This window comes from Mesoplodon densirostris, chromosome 11 (assembly GCF_025265405.1).
Source record: "Mesoplodon densirostris isolate mMesDen1 chromosome 11, mMesDen1 primary haplotype, whole genome shotgun sequence".
Lineage (NCBI taxonomy): Eukaryota > Metazoa > Chordata > Mammalia > Artiodactyla > Ziphiidae > Mesoplodon > Mesoplodon densirostris.
The window spans coordinates 102,600,867-102,620,237 of NC_082671.1; the positions used below are offsets into that span (position 1 = coordinate 102,600,867).

Here is a 19,371-nt window from a genome sequence, read left to right on the forward strand (position 1 = left end):
TGGCGCATAGGCTTCGTTGCTCTGTGGCATGTGGGATCTTCCCGAACCCCCGAACCAGGGATCAAACCCATGTCTCCAGCATTGACAGGCAGATTCCTAACCACTGTGCCACCAGGGAAGTCCTCAGTCCAATATTAAATCGATATAATTACCTTATACATTTCTCCTTTTATTTTTGGACTTATTATGAGTGACTTTGGAGACCTTTACAGGTAGAAAGTCATAATTCATTTGCGTTCACTTGAGAATCTAGTGGTCTTGGCTTGAAGTTTTTCTTTAGGCCAGAAGTGTTAGGTTGATTCAAGTGATGATGTTTGTAAAACTAAGAAAAAAATCTAGCAAGAAATAGTCTAAAGTTTTGCTTTTGGAAAATTTTAGACCTAAAGGATAGAGAGGCAAAGAGCTCAGAGTGTCATCTTTTAGCATTTTCTAGGTTTTAATTTAATTTCTCTGTGCCTCCATTTATTAATCTGTGAAGTGAGAGTAATAATTTTACTTATAGGGCTATTTTATGATTAAATGAGTTAAACTATATAAAACACTTAGAATGGTACCCTGCACATAGTAAATTCTCAGTAAGTGTTACATATCCTTCTTATTTATAAATTAAATATTCTTAACCTCCTTTATCCTTCCTCCTAATAATTCTTTCTCTTAAGGTTAAATGATAGTGAAATTGAACGACAGCATTTTAAGGACCAAGATATGTATTCTGATAAATCTGATAAAGAAAATGATCAAGAGCATGATGAGTCTGACAATGAGGTGATGGGGAAAAGTGAAGAAAGTGACACAGATACATCAGAAAGGCAAGATGACTCATACATTGAACCTGAGCCTGTTGAGCCTTTAAAGGAGACTACCTACACTGAACAGAGCCATGAAGAACTCGGAGAGGTAACAGTCTGTGATTTTCAGAGATTTTGGTTTTCTAATTCTTGGAAATTTACAGATGAAATTGAAGATATTTGTATGACCTATTGCTTATTTTCCTGAAAGAGAATAGTATTTATATAATACCTATTTTATTTTAAAAGTTGCATACACATGAATATATCAAGATTTATAAACAAACACATATACTCACAAAATACCAATATATTCTATTAAATTTAGAGTTTACATCTTCTTCAGGTTTGCTTTTGAAATAAGATACTCCTTGATGTTATTGCCAGGTACAAAGTAAATTGTAGGGAAACATGAATTTATAACTTTCTTGTTATTGCTAATGCATAGAAGTAAACATAGTATAAAATAATAGAGTATAATGTTTTTTGTAATGGATTCTTTGTATATATCATTCACTTTATTTAGTGTCTCTTGCGACTACCGTTTTACTAAATTTTATAGGTGTTGACTTATTACCTAATGGGTTATTTTCACATTTTAAGATTGCTTCGAATAGTCTTAGAGAAGATTCATATTTTCAGTATTAGCTGTCTTACCTACATATTTATGTGTCTGAAATAAATATAGTATTTCAGTATTTTTTGTTAATTGCTAAAGGCAGGTGAGGCTTCTCAAACAGAAACTGTGTCAGAAGAAAACAAAAGCCTTATCTGGACACTACTGAAACAAGTCCGTCCTGGCATGGACCTATCCAGGGTGGTTCTGCCTACATTTATTTTGGAACCCCGTTCTTTCCTGGATAAACTTTCAGATTACTACTATCATGCAGATTTCCTATCTGAGTAAGTAAATTCTCATTTCTTAACATAAAAGATACTTCCTGGTTTTCGAGTTTTTCCAGAGTGCTGATTTCAGTGGTAATGCTGTACCAAAATCAGGCTCAAATGAGATAGCACTCTCTCTTCTCCACCACTTCTGTAGTTGACCTTAATAAGAAGCAGGTTTAATACTTTGCTGTACTGTTTCCATCTATGAGGTCAACTGGAGAAATCACAAGCTTGAGGAAGACAGGAATTCTGCCCCTGCCTTGGCAGCACTACCATCACAGGCTCCCTGACCTGTGCATTGACCTAGCACAGGGAGAGCTGGCTGGCATTCTTGGTTCTCCCCCACCGAAGTCCTCCTTCAGGTCCCGTCCTGGGGCTTCTGCTTTCGTTTGTGCTTATCCTCTCTGCATGCAGTGAGGCGTGTGCAGCTTATCACAACTGGAACATCCTACTAATTGCTGGCACATGGCATAAATCCCCACTCTCACCTTTGCTTTTCTTCCTGCCAGCTGATCCTGGGAGTAATTCTGAAGAAGGCAGGCATAAGGGAGGTGGAGGAGGAGCTGCCTACCTCTTTCCCAGCAGTTTCTTGGACAATCATACTTTTCCAGGTTTCACTGGCTGCCCCCATTCCAGCAGCAGTTTCAAGGCGCTGTGTTTTCTAAGATACTAGGTTCCGGCCCTGTGACCTGATTTTTAGATTCTGCATAAATACCTGTATTCAGTTTATTCGTTGCATTATTAGTCTATTAGTTGCATTAATGAACATTGCAAAAAAAAAAAAAAAGAAAAAACAAGCTGATTCAAAGGATAATTCGTAAACTGTGGGAGATTTTTGCAAATTAAGTCATAAATGAAGTGTTAAGCTCCCTAAAATAAAAAGGGCTCTTTTTATTTTAGTGAATGAAAAGAAATTCATAGTGAATGAAAATGATCAATAACCTAATAGAAAAAGGAGTGGAGGAAATGACCAAGCAGTTTCAAAATGAAGTAATAAGGGAGGGAGATGCATGAGGGAAGGGATGTGGGAACAGATGTATATGTATGACTGATTTGATTCACTTTGTTATAAAGCAGAAACTAATAAAATAAATAAATAAATAAATGAAGTAATAAAAATAGTCCTTAAACATGTAAACTTCACTTAAAATAAGAAAAGTGCAAATTCAAACCAATAAGATCTATTTTCCATCCATCACTTTGACCAAAAATCTAGATGTTTTTATACCCCAGTTCTGCTTTCTTTTATCTATCTAGAAATGTATTTCCCTCAGGATATGAGGCAGGTTCCTGTGAATCATGGTAAGATCTTGAGAGATGACCATTTTCCCAAGTTGAAAGGTTGCACTTCTGGCAACACACACTGTTGCCAAGGTTGTGTGGCACTCATAGACTGCTGCTGGGTCATACAAACTAGCACAGTGCATTAGAAAGGCATCTGGCAGTATCTACCAAAATTATAAATGCATTCAATCCTTTGATTCAGTAATCCTGCTTCTGGGAATATCTCCTACAGATACAATTCCACATGTACAAAATGACATATATACAAAATTGTTGCAGCAGGGTTTGGAAGAGCAAAAGGTTAGATAACTCAAGTGTCCAGCCACAGTTGACTGGTTAAGTAATGTATGGTACATCCACACTAAGGAAAAACTCTATAAACTGATTTGGAGGGATCTTCAGGAGTGTGTGTGTGTGTGTGTGTGTGTGTGTGTGTGTGTGTGTGTGTGTAAAAAAGCAAGGTACAGAAGAATGCATTTAGTTTGTTCCCCTTTTTTTAAGAAAAAGACTACATATTTGGGACTTCCCTGGTGGCACAGTGGTTAAGAATCCACCTGCCAGTGCAGAGGATACGGTTCGATCCCTGGTCCAGGAAGATCCCACATGCCGCAGAGCGACTAAGCCTGTGAGCCACAGCTACTGAGCCTGCGCTCGAGAGCCCACGAGCCACAACTACTGAGCCCCCGTGCTGCAGCTACTGAAGTCCGTGCGCTTAAAGCCCGTGCTCCGCAACAAGAGAAGCCATCGCACTGAGAAGCCCATGCACCACAATGAAGACCCAACACAGCCAAAGAAAAAAAAGACTACATATTTATATTTGATTCTTTATACTTCAAGAAAACTATATAAACAGAAGCAACTAGGGACTTCCCTGGCAGTCCAGTGGTTAATACTCTGCGCTTCCACTGCAGGGGGCGCGGGTTAGATCCCTGGTTGATCCCTGGTCAGGGCACTAAGATCCCATATGCCACGTGGTGCGGCCAAAAAAAAAAGAAGCAGCTAAAAAAAAAAGTTGCCTATGGGAGGTTAAGTAGGAAGAGTATGGAGAGATGGGGCAATAGCAAGACTGTGTACTTCTTTATATTGCTTTGAGTTTTGAACTGTGCATTCTACATACATGTGAAACTGTAAATAAATTGTGTAGTAAGAGAATTTAAACCAAGAAAAGAAGAGAGCAATCAGAGGGATGTTAACTCCCGAAAAGTTCAGTATTTTCAACTTGGCACAGTTGTCGGTGAGCCTAGGCCTAGCCTCTTCCATCTCACACTTCATCTTCAAAAATCACCACATTGGACCTTCAGACATGCTTGAAGGGAGTAATATAAATAAATTGCCATATATACATATATATATATAAACTCAGAATTCACCTGAAAAACACAATCAGTGTTTTGCAATGTTCATAGCATTAGCAGAAGGGCAAGGGGACAGGTGAGTCATGGCTTTTGAAAACACCTGTTTTAAAATGAAAATTATTCTTTGATTATCTGTTATATTTGTACAGTTAGTTCACTCTGGAAAATCAGTTGGTAGCACATAGGGGAGGTTGAAGGCTAAAGATGGCGTTAAAAATGGGGAGAAAAGTAACCGGATTATGAAAAGTGATTCTTGCAAACTGATTTATGTGGTTGTTTTTGCCATCTATTTTGAAAATGAATTATGTTTTCCAATCATATCTCATATTCAATTGTTGACTTGATTAATATGAGGGAGAATTTGTGATACATTCTGTAAAATTTTTGCATATATCATTTTGTTTTTTAGGGCTGCTCTTGAAGAAAATCCTTATTTCCGTTTGAAGAAAGTAGTAAAATGGTATTTGTCAGGATTCTATAAAAAGCCAAAGGTAATGTTTGTTTTACTTTCTATAGCCTTATATGTGTTCTTTATTCTTTATATTATCTTTAGATTATTTATTAATAATTGTATTGCAGGACCTCTTTCAGTTAGCAGAATTGCAAAATATTGGTTATTTAGACCTGTATTATGATTGAAGTCATTTAATTTTATTTCATGTCACTACTGGGAAATTTTATAAGGACAGTTCCCAGATGATACAGTTAAGCCTATCTTGACTGGTTGAAGTTAATACTTTGAATTTTCCATGTTTATAATTTGAAACTTGTATGTTTTTTACCAGGGACTAAAGAAACCTTATAATCCTATACTTGGTGAGACTTTCCGTTGTTTGTGGATTCATCCCAGAACAAACAGCAAAACTTTTTATATTGCTGAACAGGTATTAGAAATCCATGTTATAGAAATAAAACTGATTTGGAAGTTATTCAGATTTTTTTATAGAAAATGTTAACTCAGTAAACTCACTGTTGATTATAACCTTTCTTATTAGCGAACATTTGGTAAGATTTTAACCTCTTGGTACTGACTACTACTAAATACCACACTCTTAAGCTACATACTCTCCTACAGTCGTGGAATCTACAATAAAAAATAAATCTTTATTTTTATTGCTCCGCCCCCTCTCCTTTTTTTGGACCAAATACTTCAGTGGTTCCCCAGTTCCTAAATCAAATTTACACCCATTTCTCTGACATTCAGGGTCCTCCATATCTTTCTAAATTTATCTCAGATTACATGCCTTTTTAAGCCCTCCACAGATTCACAATTAGATAATCTGATATTGCACTTTTTGCCTCATTATTTTTAAATTTAATTCTTCCACCCTATTATATCTTCCCAGCTATTCTTCATCTAAACAAATCCTGACCTGCTTACCTTTCATATACAGAATGTAAGGAGGATGAGAAGACGATGCGTTATTTGAAAAACCTTCCTCTTCCCAAGAGATTTTGATATACTCCTCAGATTGAAACCACTTATCTGTATTAATTTTTTTAAATTAATGATTATACTGTCTTTTATTTTAGTTCACTATAATTCTTCACTAAGTTGAGAAGCTTGAGAGTCGTTTGATTTTAGTTTTGTCTCATTTCAGAAAACATGATGTATACATTTTGCAATATTAATTATTAAAATATTTGTTAAAGCTTTTGTTAGTTTCCTACAGTCTGTTCAGTAATCTACATGAAGAATAGCCACTGTATTAGTTATTCCTTGCTATATAACAAATTCAAAACTTAATGGCTGGGCCTCCCTGGTGGCGCAGTGGTTGAGAGTCCGCCTGCCGATGCAGGGGATACGGGTTCGTGCCCCAGTCTGGGAGGATCCCATATGCCGCGGAGCGGCTGGGCCCGTGAGCCATGGCCGCTGGGCCTGCGCATCCGGAGCCTGTGCTCCGCAACGGGAGAGGCCACAACAGTGAGAGGCCCGCATACCGCAAAAAGAAAAAAAAAAAAAAAAAAAAAAAAACTTAATGGCTTAAGACAAAAAGCATTTATTATCTCATGCAGTGATGTTCAGGAATCTGAGAACTGTTTAGCTGGGTGGTCTGGCTCGGGATCTCTCCTGAGGTTGAGGTCAAGATGTCAGCCAGCTTTGCAATCATCTGAAGGCTTACCTGGGCTGGAGGATTCTGCTTCCAAGCTCATCACATGGCTTTTGACAAGAGAACTCAGTTCCTTGTCACATGGACCTCTCCACAGAGTTGTTCATAACATGGAAGCTGGCCTTTCAGAGCTAATGATCTTCGAGAGAGAGACACACACACACACACACCAAGGTACATGCTGCATTACAACCTAATTTCAGAAGTGATATACTATTACTTCCACACAAACTAACTTTGGTACAGTGTAAGAGAAGCTCACCTTACGGTGTGAATACCAGGAGGTGGGTTTCCTTCAGATACATCTTGGAGATTGGTTACTACAATCATCAATATTTAATTTTACTACTTACCAAATGTTTCTTTTAATTCATTATTAGAGTATGCTTTTAAGACTTGAACTTTTGATAATATCACAATAATATGCTTATATTATTATATTTTAATGTATTTTTCCTATATTCAATAGGTGTCCCATCATCCACCAATATCTGCCTTTTATGTTAGTAACCGAAAAGATGGATTTTGCCTTAGTGGTAGTATCCTGGCTAAGTCCAAGTTCTATGGTGAGTTTACCCGTGTCTCAATCTATATGCTTTTCTGGGAGGTAGTATTTCCTGGTGAGCTTTTATACAGACAAGGTCTTGGGCTGTTTTCAGCAAGGAATTTATGTGTCATTTTATCATTTTTACTTGGATAATGACCTTTCTTTTTCTGTCGTTTTTCTTTGCTCATTCATAAACAGAGATATGATTCATGTTATGTAAGTGTTCATCACGTACGTGTAAATTTACCACAAACACCACTTATCAAAAGACAGAATAATGATTGCCCACTACAGCTAACCATTTTAGGCCATAATGTTTAGTTTTTTGTTTTTTGTTTTTTGCCTTTAACTCTACTAAGGCTTTTAGTTTCATCTCAAAGTACCTAAGGGGTTGATCTTTTTATTTAGTCTTTGAAAAAAGGAGAAAGAATCCAAATACAGTTAGAATACTTAGTCCAGGGTCAGTCAGTAATGATATTTAACCTTGGATCAAGTAACATACTAACAAAAACTTTTTTAAGTACAAGGGAAAATAAATATGTATAGTAGGAAACCTTAATCTAAAATCTGTGACAATTCAAACAAACAAATCATCCGTTGATGCTTGCTTTGTTTGGGTTTTGGTTTTGATTTTTTTGCCTGGTTTTATATTTTGCTTGTTTCAGAGGGTGACCATTTTCTTCTGAAGGTTACGTGTATTTGGGTTATTCCCTCCCCACTGAACCCTCCATCCCTCCATGCCCCTACCCTGACTGTAGTTTAAATGGCTTTTGTGAATATGTGTTCTACCCATGTAGAATTTTTATTGAATACCAGATACATAGCTCACCTTCTGCAATTACTTCAGCAGCTGGCCTTCTTTTTTCTATGTTATAGTACATACAGTTGTGTATATCAGAACTATCTGTTCCTTTATAATTTGAAAGAATTTACTAAATTCAAACTTTGTAGGGACAATTTTTTGGTAACTTCCTCATTTCTTCTTTGGTTATTGACTTGCCCATATAGAAACTTCTTGCTAGGAGAGTTTGATAGTTTATATTGTTTTAGGAATTAGTTCATTTTCTTGAATCTAAATTAAGTTAAATTTAATGACATCTGGGTAGAGTTATTCCTCTTAACAAATAGTCTCTTGACATTTTGATGTACTAAATTATCAGTTTTTCCTTTGATGGTTTTTGCTTTTGATGTCACAATTAGAAAACCCTTTCTCACTTCAGCTTATATGATAATTCACTTACATGTTCTCATATTTTTATGCTTTCACTGCTCTTTAGTTTGCCTGAAATTTATTTCTTTGTATATAGTGTGTATGAAGTAAAGCAAGATCACAACTTCCTCTTCCCAAAAGTCAATAAATTTTCTTAGTATTTGGTGTATTTATCACTGGTTTTTAATGCCATTATTTTCTATTTCAAGGGCTATCTTCTTGGATCTATGGATCTGTTTTTTTCTTGTACCACTAGTCTTTGCCCTAAGAACCATTCATTTTTAAATGGCTTTCTGATATTCTGCAGAGCAGATAAAATATAGGTACTTAGTCACTTTGCTATGGGTTGAATAATTTATCATCATTTGGGAGAACTGCTCTTGTTTTTCAAATGGTATGCATAAACCATCAATTTCATAATCAGAGTATCAGTTAAAATTTTGGAATCCTGAATCCCAATCTTGACTTACCAAATCAAAATCACTGGGCTCAAGTATATTCTTTTTTAATATAAATTTATTTATATTATTTATTTTATTTTTGGTTGCATTGGGTCTTTGTTGCTGCACGCGGGCTTTTCTCTAGTTGTGGTGAGCGGGGGCTACTCTTTGTTGTGACGCGTGGGCTTCTCACTGTGGTGGCCTCTCTTGTTTCATAGCACGGACTCTAGGCACACAGGCTTCAGTAGTTGCGGCATGCAGGCTCAGTAGTTGTGGCTCGTGGGCTCTAGAACGCAGACTCAGTAGTTGTGGTGCATGGGCTTAGTTGCTCTGTGGTATGTGGGATCTTCCCAGACCAGGGCTCGAACCCCTGTCCCCTGCATTGGCAGGCAGATTCTTAACCACTGTGCCACCAGGGAAGCCCAAGAATATACATTTTTACAATCTCCTCAGGTAATTCTAATGTACACTAAAATCTGAAATGGCTTATGATATAATGTTAAGTGAAAAGCAGAGTACATATATTCTCTGAGTCAACTCTGCTTTAAAACGTGTATACATTCATGTATAGGAAAAAAAGATGCAAGGAATTATATCAAGATTTCATGATTAACCTGAATGATGGAATTATGGGTAATTATCGTTGGATTTTTCAACTTTCCCACAAAGAGCAAGTATTTCCTTTAAAATAAGAGAACATTCAGTTATTTTAAGATATAGTATGGTTATGAATACTATATAATAAGAGAGAAATGATTTTATGGTATACCAATACATGTATAAATTTGGATACAAAAATCTATGTGGTTTTACTGTGTTAAAAATATATGTAAACAACAATGTCTGAATAAGGTCCTACTAGACCAGTCCTTCTCCTCTGGACATCTGGCCCTAATACAGAAAGCAGCTATTAATACGTGAGAACATTAAAGAGAGCAATTGCAGGACAATTTAGTGGGAAGTCCATAGTCATACAACAGAAATTATACAGAATGAATCCTCGTTTCCATGACTTTCAGCCTCAGGTCAGGTACAGTTAGCAGGGTAAACTGGTGGAAACGTTGCAGCCTTTCTGACCTGGGGAACCAAACACTAAATTTGGAGAAACTGTGGCCACTGGACAAAGAACAGGAACCTGAAAAGTAAAAGGGCCAGAGAGGGGATCCTGAATTCTCTCTGCCTACCTCTCTGGCTAAATCCAGAACAAAACTGCCACCCAAAAAAAAAAAAAAACCAAAGTTCGTAATTTGAGTCCAACTGAATAATTGCATGCTAAGACAAAAGAACAACTTTCATTGGAGAAAAATAATAGAATTCAGAGTCTCTACAACTCAACATTTATAATGTCCAGAATCGAATATAAAATTACCTAACTTAAAGACCCAGGAAAATTGAACATATTCTCAAAGGAAAAGAAAATCAACTGAGACAAATCCCAGGATGTACTGTTGGAAGTAGCACACAAGGATTTTTAAGTGGCTAAAATAAGTGCCCTTAAATAAGTAAAAGAAAATATGGTCACAGCGAATGAAAAAATTGTACAGCTTAGAAGAAAAGTAGAAATAGATATATTTCAAAAATTAAATAGAAATTCTAGAACTGAAGAATTCAGTATTTTAAATTAAAAATTTATAGAGTGAACTTTACAGCAGAGTGGAGATGATAGAGAAGAAAATAAGTGAACTTGTAAATAGATAAATAGAAATCCAATGTGGAAAACACAGAGAAAAATTATTCTTAAAAATGAACAGAGTATATGTATGACTGATTCACTTTGTTATAAAGCAGAAACTAATTAAAAAAAAATGAACAGAGCCTCAGATATCTGTTATATAATATTACATGGTCTAACATATGTGTTACTGGAGTCCCAGAAGGGGAGAGAAAATGGAACAGGAAAAAAATGAATTGATGATGCTCAACATCACTAATCATTAGAGAAATGCAAATCAGAACTACAATGAGCTATCACCTCACACCAGTCAGAATGGCCATCATCAAAAAATCTACAAACAATAAATGCTGGAGAGTGTGTGGAGAAAGGGAACCCTCTTGCACTGTTGGTGGGAATGTAAATTGATACAGCCACTATGGAGAACAGTACGGAGGCTCCTTAAAAAACTAAAAATAGAACTACCATACAACCCAGCAATCCCCCTACTGGGCATATACCCTGAGAAAACCGTAATTCAAAAAGAGTCATGTACCACAATGTTCATTGCAGCTCTATTTACAATAGCCAGGACATGGAAGCAACCTAAGTGTCCATCGACAGATGAATGGATATAGAAGATGTGGCACATATATACAATGGAATATTACTCAACCATAAAAAGAAATGAAATTGAGTTATTTGTAATGAGATGGATAGACCTAGAGTCTGTCATACAGAGTGAAGTAAGTCAGAAAGAGAAAAACAAATACCATATGCTAACACATATATATGGAATCTAAACAAACAAAAAAAATTGGTTCTGAAGAAACTAGGGGCAGAACAGGAATAAAGATGCAGACGTAGAGAATGGACTTGAGGACACGGGGAGGGGGAAGGGTAAGCTGGGACGAAGTGAGAGAGTGGCATGGACATATATACACTACCAAATGTAAAATAGATAGCTAGTGGGAAGCAGCCACATAGCACAGGGAGATCAGCTTGGTACTTTGTGACCGCCTAGAGGGGTGGGATAGGGAGAGTGGGAGGGAGACGCAAGAGGGAGGAGATATGGGGATATATGTATATGTATAGCTGATTCACTTTGTTATAAAGCAGACACTAACACACCATGTGAAGCAATTATACTTCAATAAAGATGTTAAAAAAATGAGTTGATGCAAAAGTTTTCCAAATTTAACAAAAGGTATAAATTTACACATTCAAGATGCTCAAAGAATACCAAGCAGAATAAACATTAAGATGGCTAAACCAATGCATGTGGGATCTTGGTTCACCAACCAGGGATCGAGCCCATGCCCCCTGTAGTGGAAGTGCAGTCTTAACCACTGGACCACCAGGGAAGTTGACAACTCCCACTTCTTTAACTTCGAGTTCTAGAAAACTGGTGGAGTGAGAATCCATCAATATCCTAGAGAAGGCAATACAGGGAATTTCCTGGCAGTCTAGTGGTTAGGGGAAAAAAAAGATGGCTAAGCCAAGACACAATGTACTCATACTATTTAAAGCCAAAGATCAAAGACAAATCTTGAAAACAAAAAGAGAAAAGCAATATAATACATTCAGGGAAATAATGATTCTGTAATGGCCAACTTCTTGTTAGAATCTGTGAAGAACTCAGGAAAATGGAACATCTCTATAGTGTTGAAGGAAAATATTCTTCAAGAATAAAGTCATTTTCAGATAAAATAAAACTAAAAGAATTTGTTGCCAGAAGAGTCATACCACAAGAAAAGCTAAATAAAGTTCTTCAAGCTAAAGGTAAATGATACTAGATAAAAACTCAGATCCTCAGGATGGACAGAAGATTGTAAGAAATGATAAGTATCTAGTAAATACAAAAGACATTTTTTCTTACTTTTTCTTCTCAATTTGTTTATAATATATATTACTATTCAAAACAAAAAATGTTAACATTGTCTTGTGAATTTTTTAGCATATGCAGATATAACTATAGCATAAAGGCTTAAAGGAGAGTGGACATACAGATTGCAAAGTTTCTACATTTTATAAAAGTGGTTAATTTAATTGTAAGTGGTGTGTGAAATTTTAAAGATAAATATTTGTAACCCCTAAAGCACTGGTCTTCAACTTAGGGGCCCAGGAGACATTTGGCAATGGCCAGAGACATTTTGGTTTTCCAACTGGTATATCCAGTAGGTTGAGGCCAGGGGTGCTGCTAAATATCCTACAGTGCACAGGACAACCCACCACAACAAAGAATTATCCAGCCCAAAATAGCAGTAGTGCCACTGTTGAGAAACACTATTTTAGAGCATGTGCGTGTGCACATGAGCATACACACATCCACACAATAATGACAAGCATAAGTAAAAAGCCAATAAGATTATTGAAGTGAAATTCTAAAAAAAAAATTCAAATTATTTTTTAAAGTAGCAGGAAAGCTTGATCAAGGAATAAAAATCAGAGAGGAACAATAGAAAATGCACAGTAACATGGCAGATAAAAAAACCCATCGTAATTATATCAGTGTTAATGGTCAAAATAATCCAATTTAAAGACAGATCGTCAGATTGAATAAAACAGCAAGGATAGATCCACTTTAAGTGTAAAGACACAAATAGGTTGAAAGTATATGGATAGGAAAAATTAAAAGCTTAACTATGTGAACATTAAGTTCAAGTATGATTGAATGGCTATATTAATAAAATTTTAAGACAAAAAGTATTAAAGAGATAAAAAAGGAGTATTTCATAATGATAAAAGGTTTAGTACATCAGGAAAGCATAATAATCACAAATGTATATCAAATCATAGAACCTCAAAATACATGAAGCAAAAACAGAATTAAGGGGAGAAATAGGCAATTCCAAAATCATATTTAGATTAACACTGTCTCCTCAGCAGATGATAAGACAACTAGATGAAATATAAGCAAAGACATATAGACCTGAAAAAAACTATCAACACCTTACCTTAACTGATATTTCTAGAACATTACAGGCAATGGTTACAGAATACACATTGTGTTCAAGTACACATATGGTTTTTCACTGGTATAGATCACATGTTTGACCATAAAACAACTCTCCATAAATTTCAAAAGATGGAAATCATACAGAATATGTTCTGCAACCTTAATGAAATAGAATTAGAAATTAATAACAAGATATCGAGGTAAACTCCAAATATTTAGAAATTAAATAACACACTGCTAAATAATTCATGGGTCAAAGAAGAAATCACAAGAGAAATTAGGAAATATTCAAGACTAGATGATATGAAAATGCAGCATATCAAAATTTGTGGGATACAGCAAAAGGGGTGCTTAGAGGGAGATTTTTAACTTTAAATTAGAAAAAAAGAAAGAACCAAATCAGTGATCTAATTTTTACCCTATGAAGTTAGAAAAAGGTAATCAAATTTCAAGTAGGTAGAAGAAAGGAAATAATAATGAGCAGACATCAGTGTAGAAAGTGGACAAACAATTGAGAAAATCAGGGAACCCAAGAGTTGCTTTTAGACTGATCAAGATAAAGAATACAAATCAGGAATAAAATGAGCAGAATCACTACGGATCCTACAGACACTGAAAGGATGATAAGGAAATATTATGGATAATTTTATGACAATAAATTTGGCAGCTTGGATGAAACAGGCAAATCCCTTAAAAAACACAAATTACCAAAACCGACCCAAGAAGAAATGTAAAATTATAATAGCCTTAAATCAGTGAAAGAAATTGAATTAGTAATTTAAAATCTTCCTTCAAAGATATAGTCCAGGGCTTCCCTGGTGGCACAGTGGTTAAGAATCCGCCTGCCAATGCAGGGGACACGGGTTCTAGCCCTGGTCTGGGAAGATCCCACATGCCGTGGAGCAACTAAGCCCGTGCACCACAACTACTGAGCCTGTGCTCTAGAGCCCGCGAGCCACAACTACTGAAGCCTGCACACCTAGAGCCCGTGCTCCACAACAAAACAAGCTGCTGCAATGAGAAGCCAGAGCACTGCAACAAAGAGTAGCCCCCACTCACTGCAACTAGAGAAAGCCCACACACAGCAACGAAGACCTAATGCAGCCAAAAATAAGTTAATTTTTTAAAAAATTATAAAAAAGATATAGTCCAGGCCCAGATATTTTGAGTTCTTGTAAATATTTAAGGAAGAAATAATACCAATTCTGTACAGCTTCTTACAGAAGATAGAAGAGGAGGAAACACTTTTCAGCTGTTTTATGAGGCCAGCATTACACTAATCCCCAAACCAGACATTGTCAGAAAACTGTAGATCAATATCTTTCTTGAATATACCTGCAAAAATCCTTAACAAATTAGTAACGAATCAATATATATAAACGGTAATACACACACATAACTGGATATCTAAAAATGATACATGTCATGATCAATATATTTAAAAGATAATATATCATGATCAAGTAGGGTTTATCTCACAAATAAGAGGTTGGCATATCATCTGAAAGTCAATCAGTGTAATTCATATTAATAGAATAAAGGAAAATCATATCATTTTAATAGATTCAGAAAAAGCATTTGACAAAATTCAATATCCATTCATGATAAAAGCTCTCAACAAACTAGGACTAGATTAAAGGTATCTATGAAAAATAAATAGCCAACTTAATACTCTTATGTTGAAAATAGAATAATTTTTACTTAAGGTCAGGTACAAGGCAAGCATATTCACTCTCACCCCTTCTGTATGAAAGTCTGTTAGAAGTCCTAGCCAATTCAGTAGGCAAGTTAAAGGACAAGCATACAGATTAGAAAGGAAGAAGTTAAACCACATACATACCTGATCTATATAGAAAATCCTCAAAAATATACCACCATACTACTAGAACTAAGGAGTGAATTTCTTAAGGTTGTAGGATACATGATCAAAATACAAAAATCAATTGTATTTCTATATACTAGAAATGAACACTTGCAGAATGGAATTTAAAAAACAACTCTGATTACAATAGTATCTTAAAAATAAAATATTTAAGAGTAAATTTAATGAAAGATATAAAGGACCTGTACACTGAAAACTACAAAACATTGCTGAGGAAAATTAAAGAAGACAAGTAAATGGAGAGATATACTATGTTCATACATTAGATTTTTCAGTATTGTTAGAGTGGCATGAAATGATACAATAACATGGATGAATCTGAAAAATATTTTGCTAAATGAAAGAAATCAGACACAGTAAACTACATATTCTATGATGCCATCTATACAAAATTCTAAAATAGGCCAAACTATAGTGATAGAAACCAGACCAGTGGTTTCCTTGGGCTGGAGGAAAGGATTGACTGCCAAAGAGCAGGGATTGTGCTGGTGGAGGTTACGTGACTGGATACAATTGCTAAGACTATCAAAATGCACCATTAAAATGGGTCACTTACTGTATGTAAATTATACTTCAATAAAGCTCTCAATGGGGGAAATATATATATTTATATATATATATGTATGTGAAAAGCTAGAAGAAAATACCATGAAATTTTATCATCAATTGCATTTTGGTGGGTTATGCATATTTTAAATTTTTTCTAAATTAACCATAGTATTATATCAATTATATGTACTTAAAGCTTGGGAGTTAACGAAGTAATGTGTCTTACAGATAAGAAATAATGTTTTTATTCAGAAAAGGGCATATTAAGCTATACAGTGAAACAGTGTTTTACTGCATGTTCTATATGTTTAAGATTTTTTTTAAGAGCCTCATGTAAAATAACACAACAAACATATAACGAGTACCTTTTAAAAGTACTCGTTTTGTAAGAATAGGAACATGGATTGAATATGTTTGGGGTATAAGACAACAAATATATGTTTGGACACATTGAGACTGAGACATTTTTAAGACATTCCACTGTAGATATCTGATAAGTGTCCTAAATATGTTTTGTTTGTTTTGAATTGGCTGAATTATTTTTGTGAAACTTAAAAAACAATATTTATTTCAGGAAACTCATTATCTGCAATATTAGAAGGAGAAGCACGGTTAACTTTCTTGAATAGAGGCGAAGATTATTCAATGACAATGCCATATGCTCATTGTAAAGGTAAATATTTTCCATACTTGAGTTAGGTTTTTTTTAAACCTTCTTTTTAAGTAAGTATATTTGACTGTAATTTATGTTTTGACATTGATGGAGTCAGCCTTTTGTTTGAAAGTGTCCTTGGTTTACAGATACTTGAGATCACTGTTATCATCTGCTGAATATTTCTATGATGAATTAATTCACCACAGTGGATTTTTTTGTGACACATACTTTATTTGGAAGAGGCTGATTTATAATAATGGAATTTCATTTGCCTTATCTGCGAGTTGTAAAATTTGGTGAAACTGCTCGCTATTTCAGAATCCTCAAAAGTGATTTTTATCTTCTTGCACCACCACCCCTTTTTAAAATTTTAATGCACTGCTTTTCATTGTAACAAGTTCCTTAAATTTTTTCTCATCCTAGTTTGGCAGTTTGTTAAAAATTAATGTATTATGCTTTTTCCCCATTATTTAGTATACAGATAAAGGTATTAAATAATAACTATCATTTAAAACAGGCCAGGCACCCAACTATTCTGTGCACTTTACATTTATAAACTCATTTAATCATTCCAGCAGCCTTATAAAGTAGGTAATATTCTCCCTGTTTTATGAACGAGGAAGATAAGCAGAAAGAGGTTAATTTGCCTGAGATCACACAGCTCTGCAGTCTGCACTGCTATGCTATATGGCATCATCTTAAACACTCAGCTTGGTCATTATCTTTACCCTTCTTTCCAACCCATTTCTTAAAAATAACTTTTTAGGGTAATTATCCTCTATTTTAGGAACTGATTTATGAAAACATAGAAATTATTTAATATGACCTCATTTCACAGATGAAAAAAACAGGAGGGTTAAGAATCTTATCTAAAGCCAGACCAGCTAGTTAGTAAGAATGCTGAGACTAAACTGTAGGCTTGTTGCCTCCCATCCACTGTGCAAGACTGCCAACTTGTGGCCTCAGGCTAGGTAATTCTTTGAGCTTCATGTGTGGTTCTTGAAATAGACATGAAGTGAAATATCTGAAATCCTGAAATGAATTGATGAGAAATATACTTTTAAATTTTAAATAATTTAGAATAAATAAAATGATATTTCACGTAGAGAGATGCCTAATGCCATATGCAAATAGCAACAGGGAAATTTTTTTTTTCATAGCAGTGTTTTTATTGCACGGAAAAAAGGAGAGATCATAACCCCTTGTGAATGAGGAAATGATTATGTTCTACCTTCGTGTATTTTCTAAGATGTGTTTTCCAAATCACTAGTCTCAAATTGTTTTATAAAATAAGAATTCCATAGCCAAATAAATATGAGAAGCATTGCATAGTCTGTTCCTCTCTTGAAAATTAACATTGTGCATTTGCATATTAAAGGCTGCCTTAAGATTTTAGTCCAACTTGGAGGGCATTATGCTAAGTGAAATAAGTCAGAAAAAGACAAATACTGTATGATTCACTTATATTCAATACATGGAATCTAAAAAATACAATGAACTTGTGAATATAACAAAAAAGCAGATTCACAGATATAGAGAACACACTAGTGGTTACCAGTGGGGAGGGGGGTGCATTATATGTGTGGAGGACTAGGAGGTACAAACTATGGGTAAGATAGGCTCAAGGCTCAAGGATGTGTACTGTATGACACGGGGAATATAGCCAAGATTTTGTAATAACTGTAAATGGAAAGTAACCTTTAAAAATTATATTAAAAAATTTGAAAAAGTTTTAAATCCTATCTAAAATGTTGAGTTTAAAAATCAAATTAGAGAAAGATATATATAGTATGATTGTGTGCAAAATGAGTTTATATGGTTTCTATGTATACATAGTAAAAATATACAAACTATGGGAATGATGAACATTGGGGAAAAAAAAGTTTAGTCCAAGAACAGATATGCGTGCGCGCGCGCGCGCGCGCGCGCACACACACACACACACACACACACACACACACAGCCTGTTTAATTCGTCAAACTCAGAAGTTCCCCAACTGTTTTTAGTCAAGAACCAAAATACAGAGATTTTTAAATTTATCTTACTTATACAGTTGATTCTTGTTATTTGTAGTACTTATGTCCTATAAAGTCACCACAGACACTGAATTAATGAATACTAAACTGTTGCTCCTAGAGGAAACACATGGTTAGGTTCCTGTGAGCCTCTCGTCATGGCATTTTCATCAACCAATCAAAGCATAACTTTGTTTCTTTTTAAAGACACCATATTACATATATACTTTTGATTCATTAGCATTGAACTAACAGCCAACAGCACTATAACTCATGCCTGAACCAAGCTTTAACATACATATTTTCTCCATAAAGTACATCACAACCTTCTGTGCTTAGGAACACCAGATAGCACTTATTTGGGGGCCATTGTAAATAGTAAAATCACCAACAAAAAGCACAAAAATGTGGCACTAAATATACTGCAGAAAAGACACTTGTTTACTACATGAGTAATGAAGCCAGAAGTCAAGAGTCTCACCTTGTTTGACTTCAGCTTCAGTGTGCACATTGGACAACTCAAATATTTCACCACTCTGCACATGTGCACACGTCCATGAATGACTGCAAAAATGCTGTGGGTATTGATTTTGGGATTACTAATATATTTTAGTGATAATATTAATTTGTAAATATAGACTCTGGAAAAAATGTGGATCAACTGTTATCTATTCAAATCCTACAGAACCAACTTTATGTATATATTATAGATTGTAATTGAGTAGGACAGAATCCTCTTGAATTATTTGTTTCTCCTAGAAGATTAGATTATAAAGTTCTACTTGTTATTAGCCAGTCTCTCTCTCTCTCTCTTTAACCTTTTGTCAAATTTGTTTTTTTTCTTTAGGAATTCTTTATGGCACAATGACACTGGAGCTTGGTGGAACAGTCAATATTACATGTCAAAAAACTGGATACAGTGCAATACTTGAATTCAAACTAAAGGTTAGTAGAGAATGATAGGAGGTATCATCTAAGTAAAGAAGAGCTATACGATGTATATTGAACAAAAAGCACGATTTAGTTTCTAATTAAA

At 35.1% G+C, this 19,371-nt stretch overlaps 1 protein-coding gene across 4 annotated transcripts in view; it reads left to right on the forward strand.

Annotated features, from left to right (window-relative positions):
• The window catches only part of OSBPL8 (oxysterol binding protein like 8), a 159,406-nt gene that overhangs the window by 116,034 nt on the left and 24,001 nt on the right, over positions 1-19,371 (forward strand). For all 4 annotated transcript variants that reach the window (XM_060112295.1, XM_060112296.1, XM_060112298.1 and 1 more), the window contains 7 exons: positions 660-897; positions 1,507-1,691; positions 4,725-4,806; positions 5,101-5,199; positions 6,896-6,992; positions 16,239-16,337; positions 19,183-19,280. In XM_060112295.1, coding sequence (XP_059968278.1) covers positions 660-897; positions 1,507-1,691; positions 4,725-4,806; positions 5,101-5,199; positions 6,896-6,992; positions 16,239-16,337; positions 19,183-19,280 — 898 coding nt within the window. The remainder of the gene's footprint in view (positions 1-659; positions 898-1,506; positions 1,692-4,724; positions 4,807-5,100; positions 5,200-6,895; positions 6,993-16,238; positions 16,338-19,182; positions 19,281-19,371) is intronic.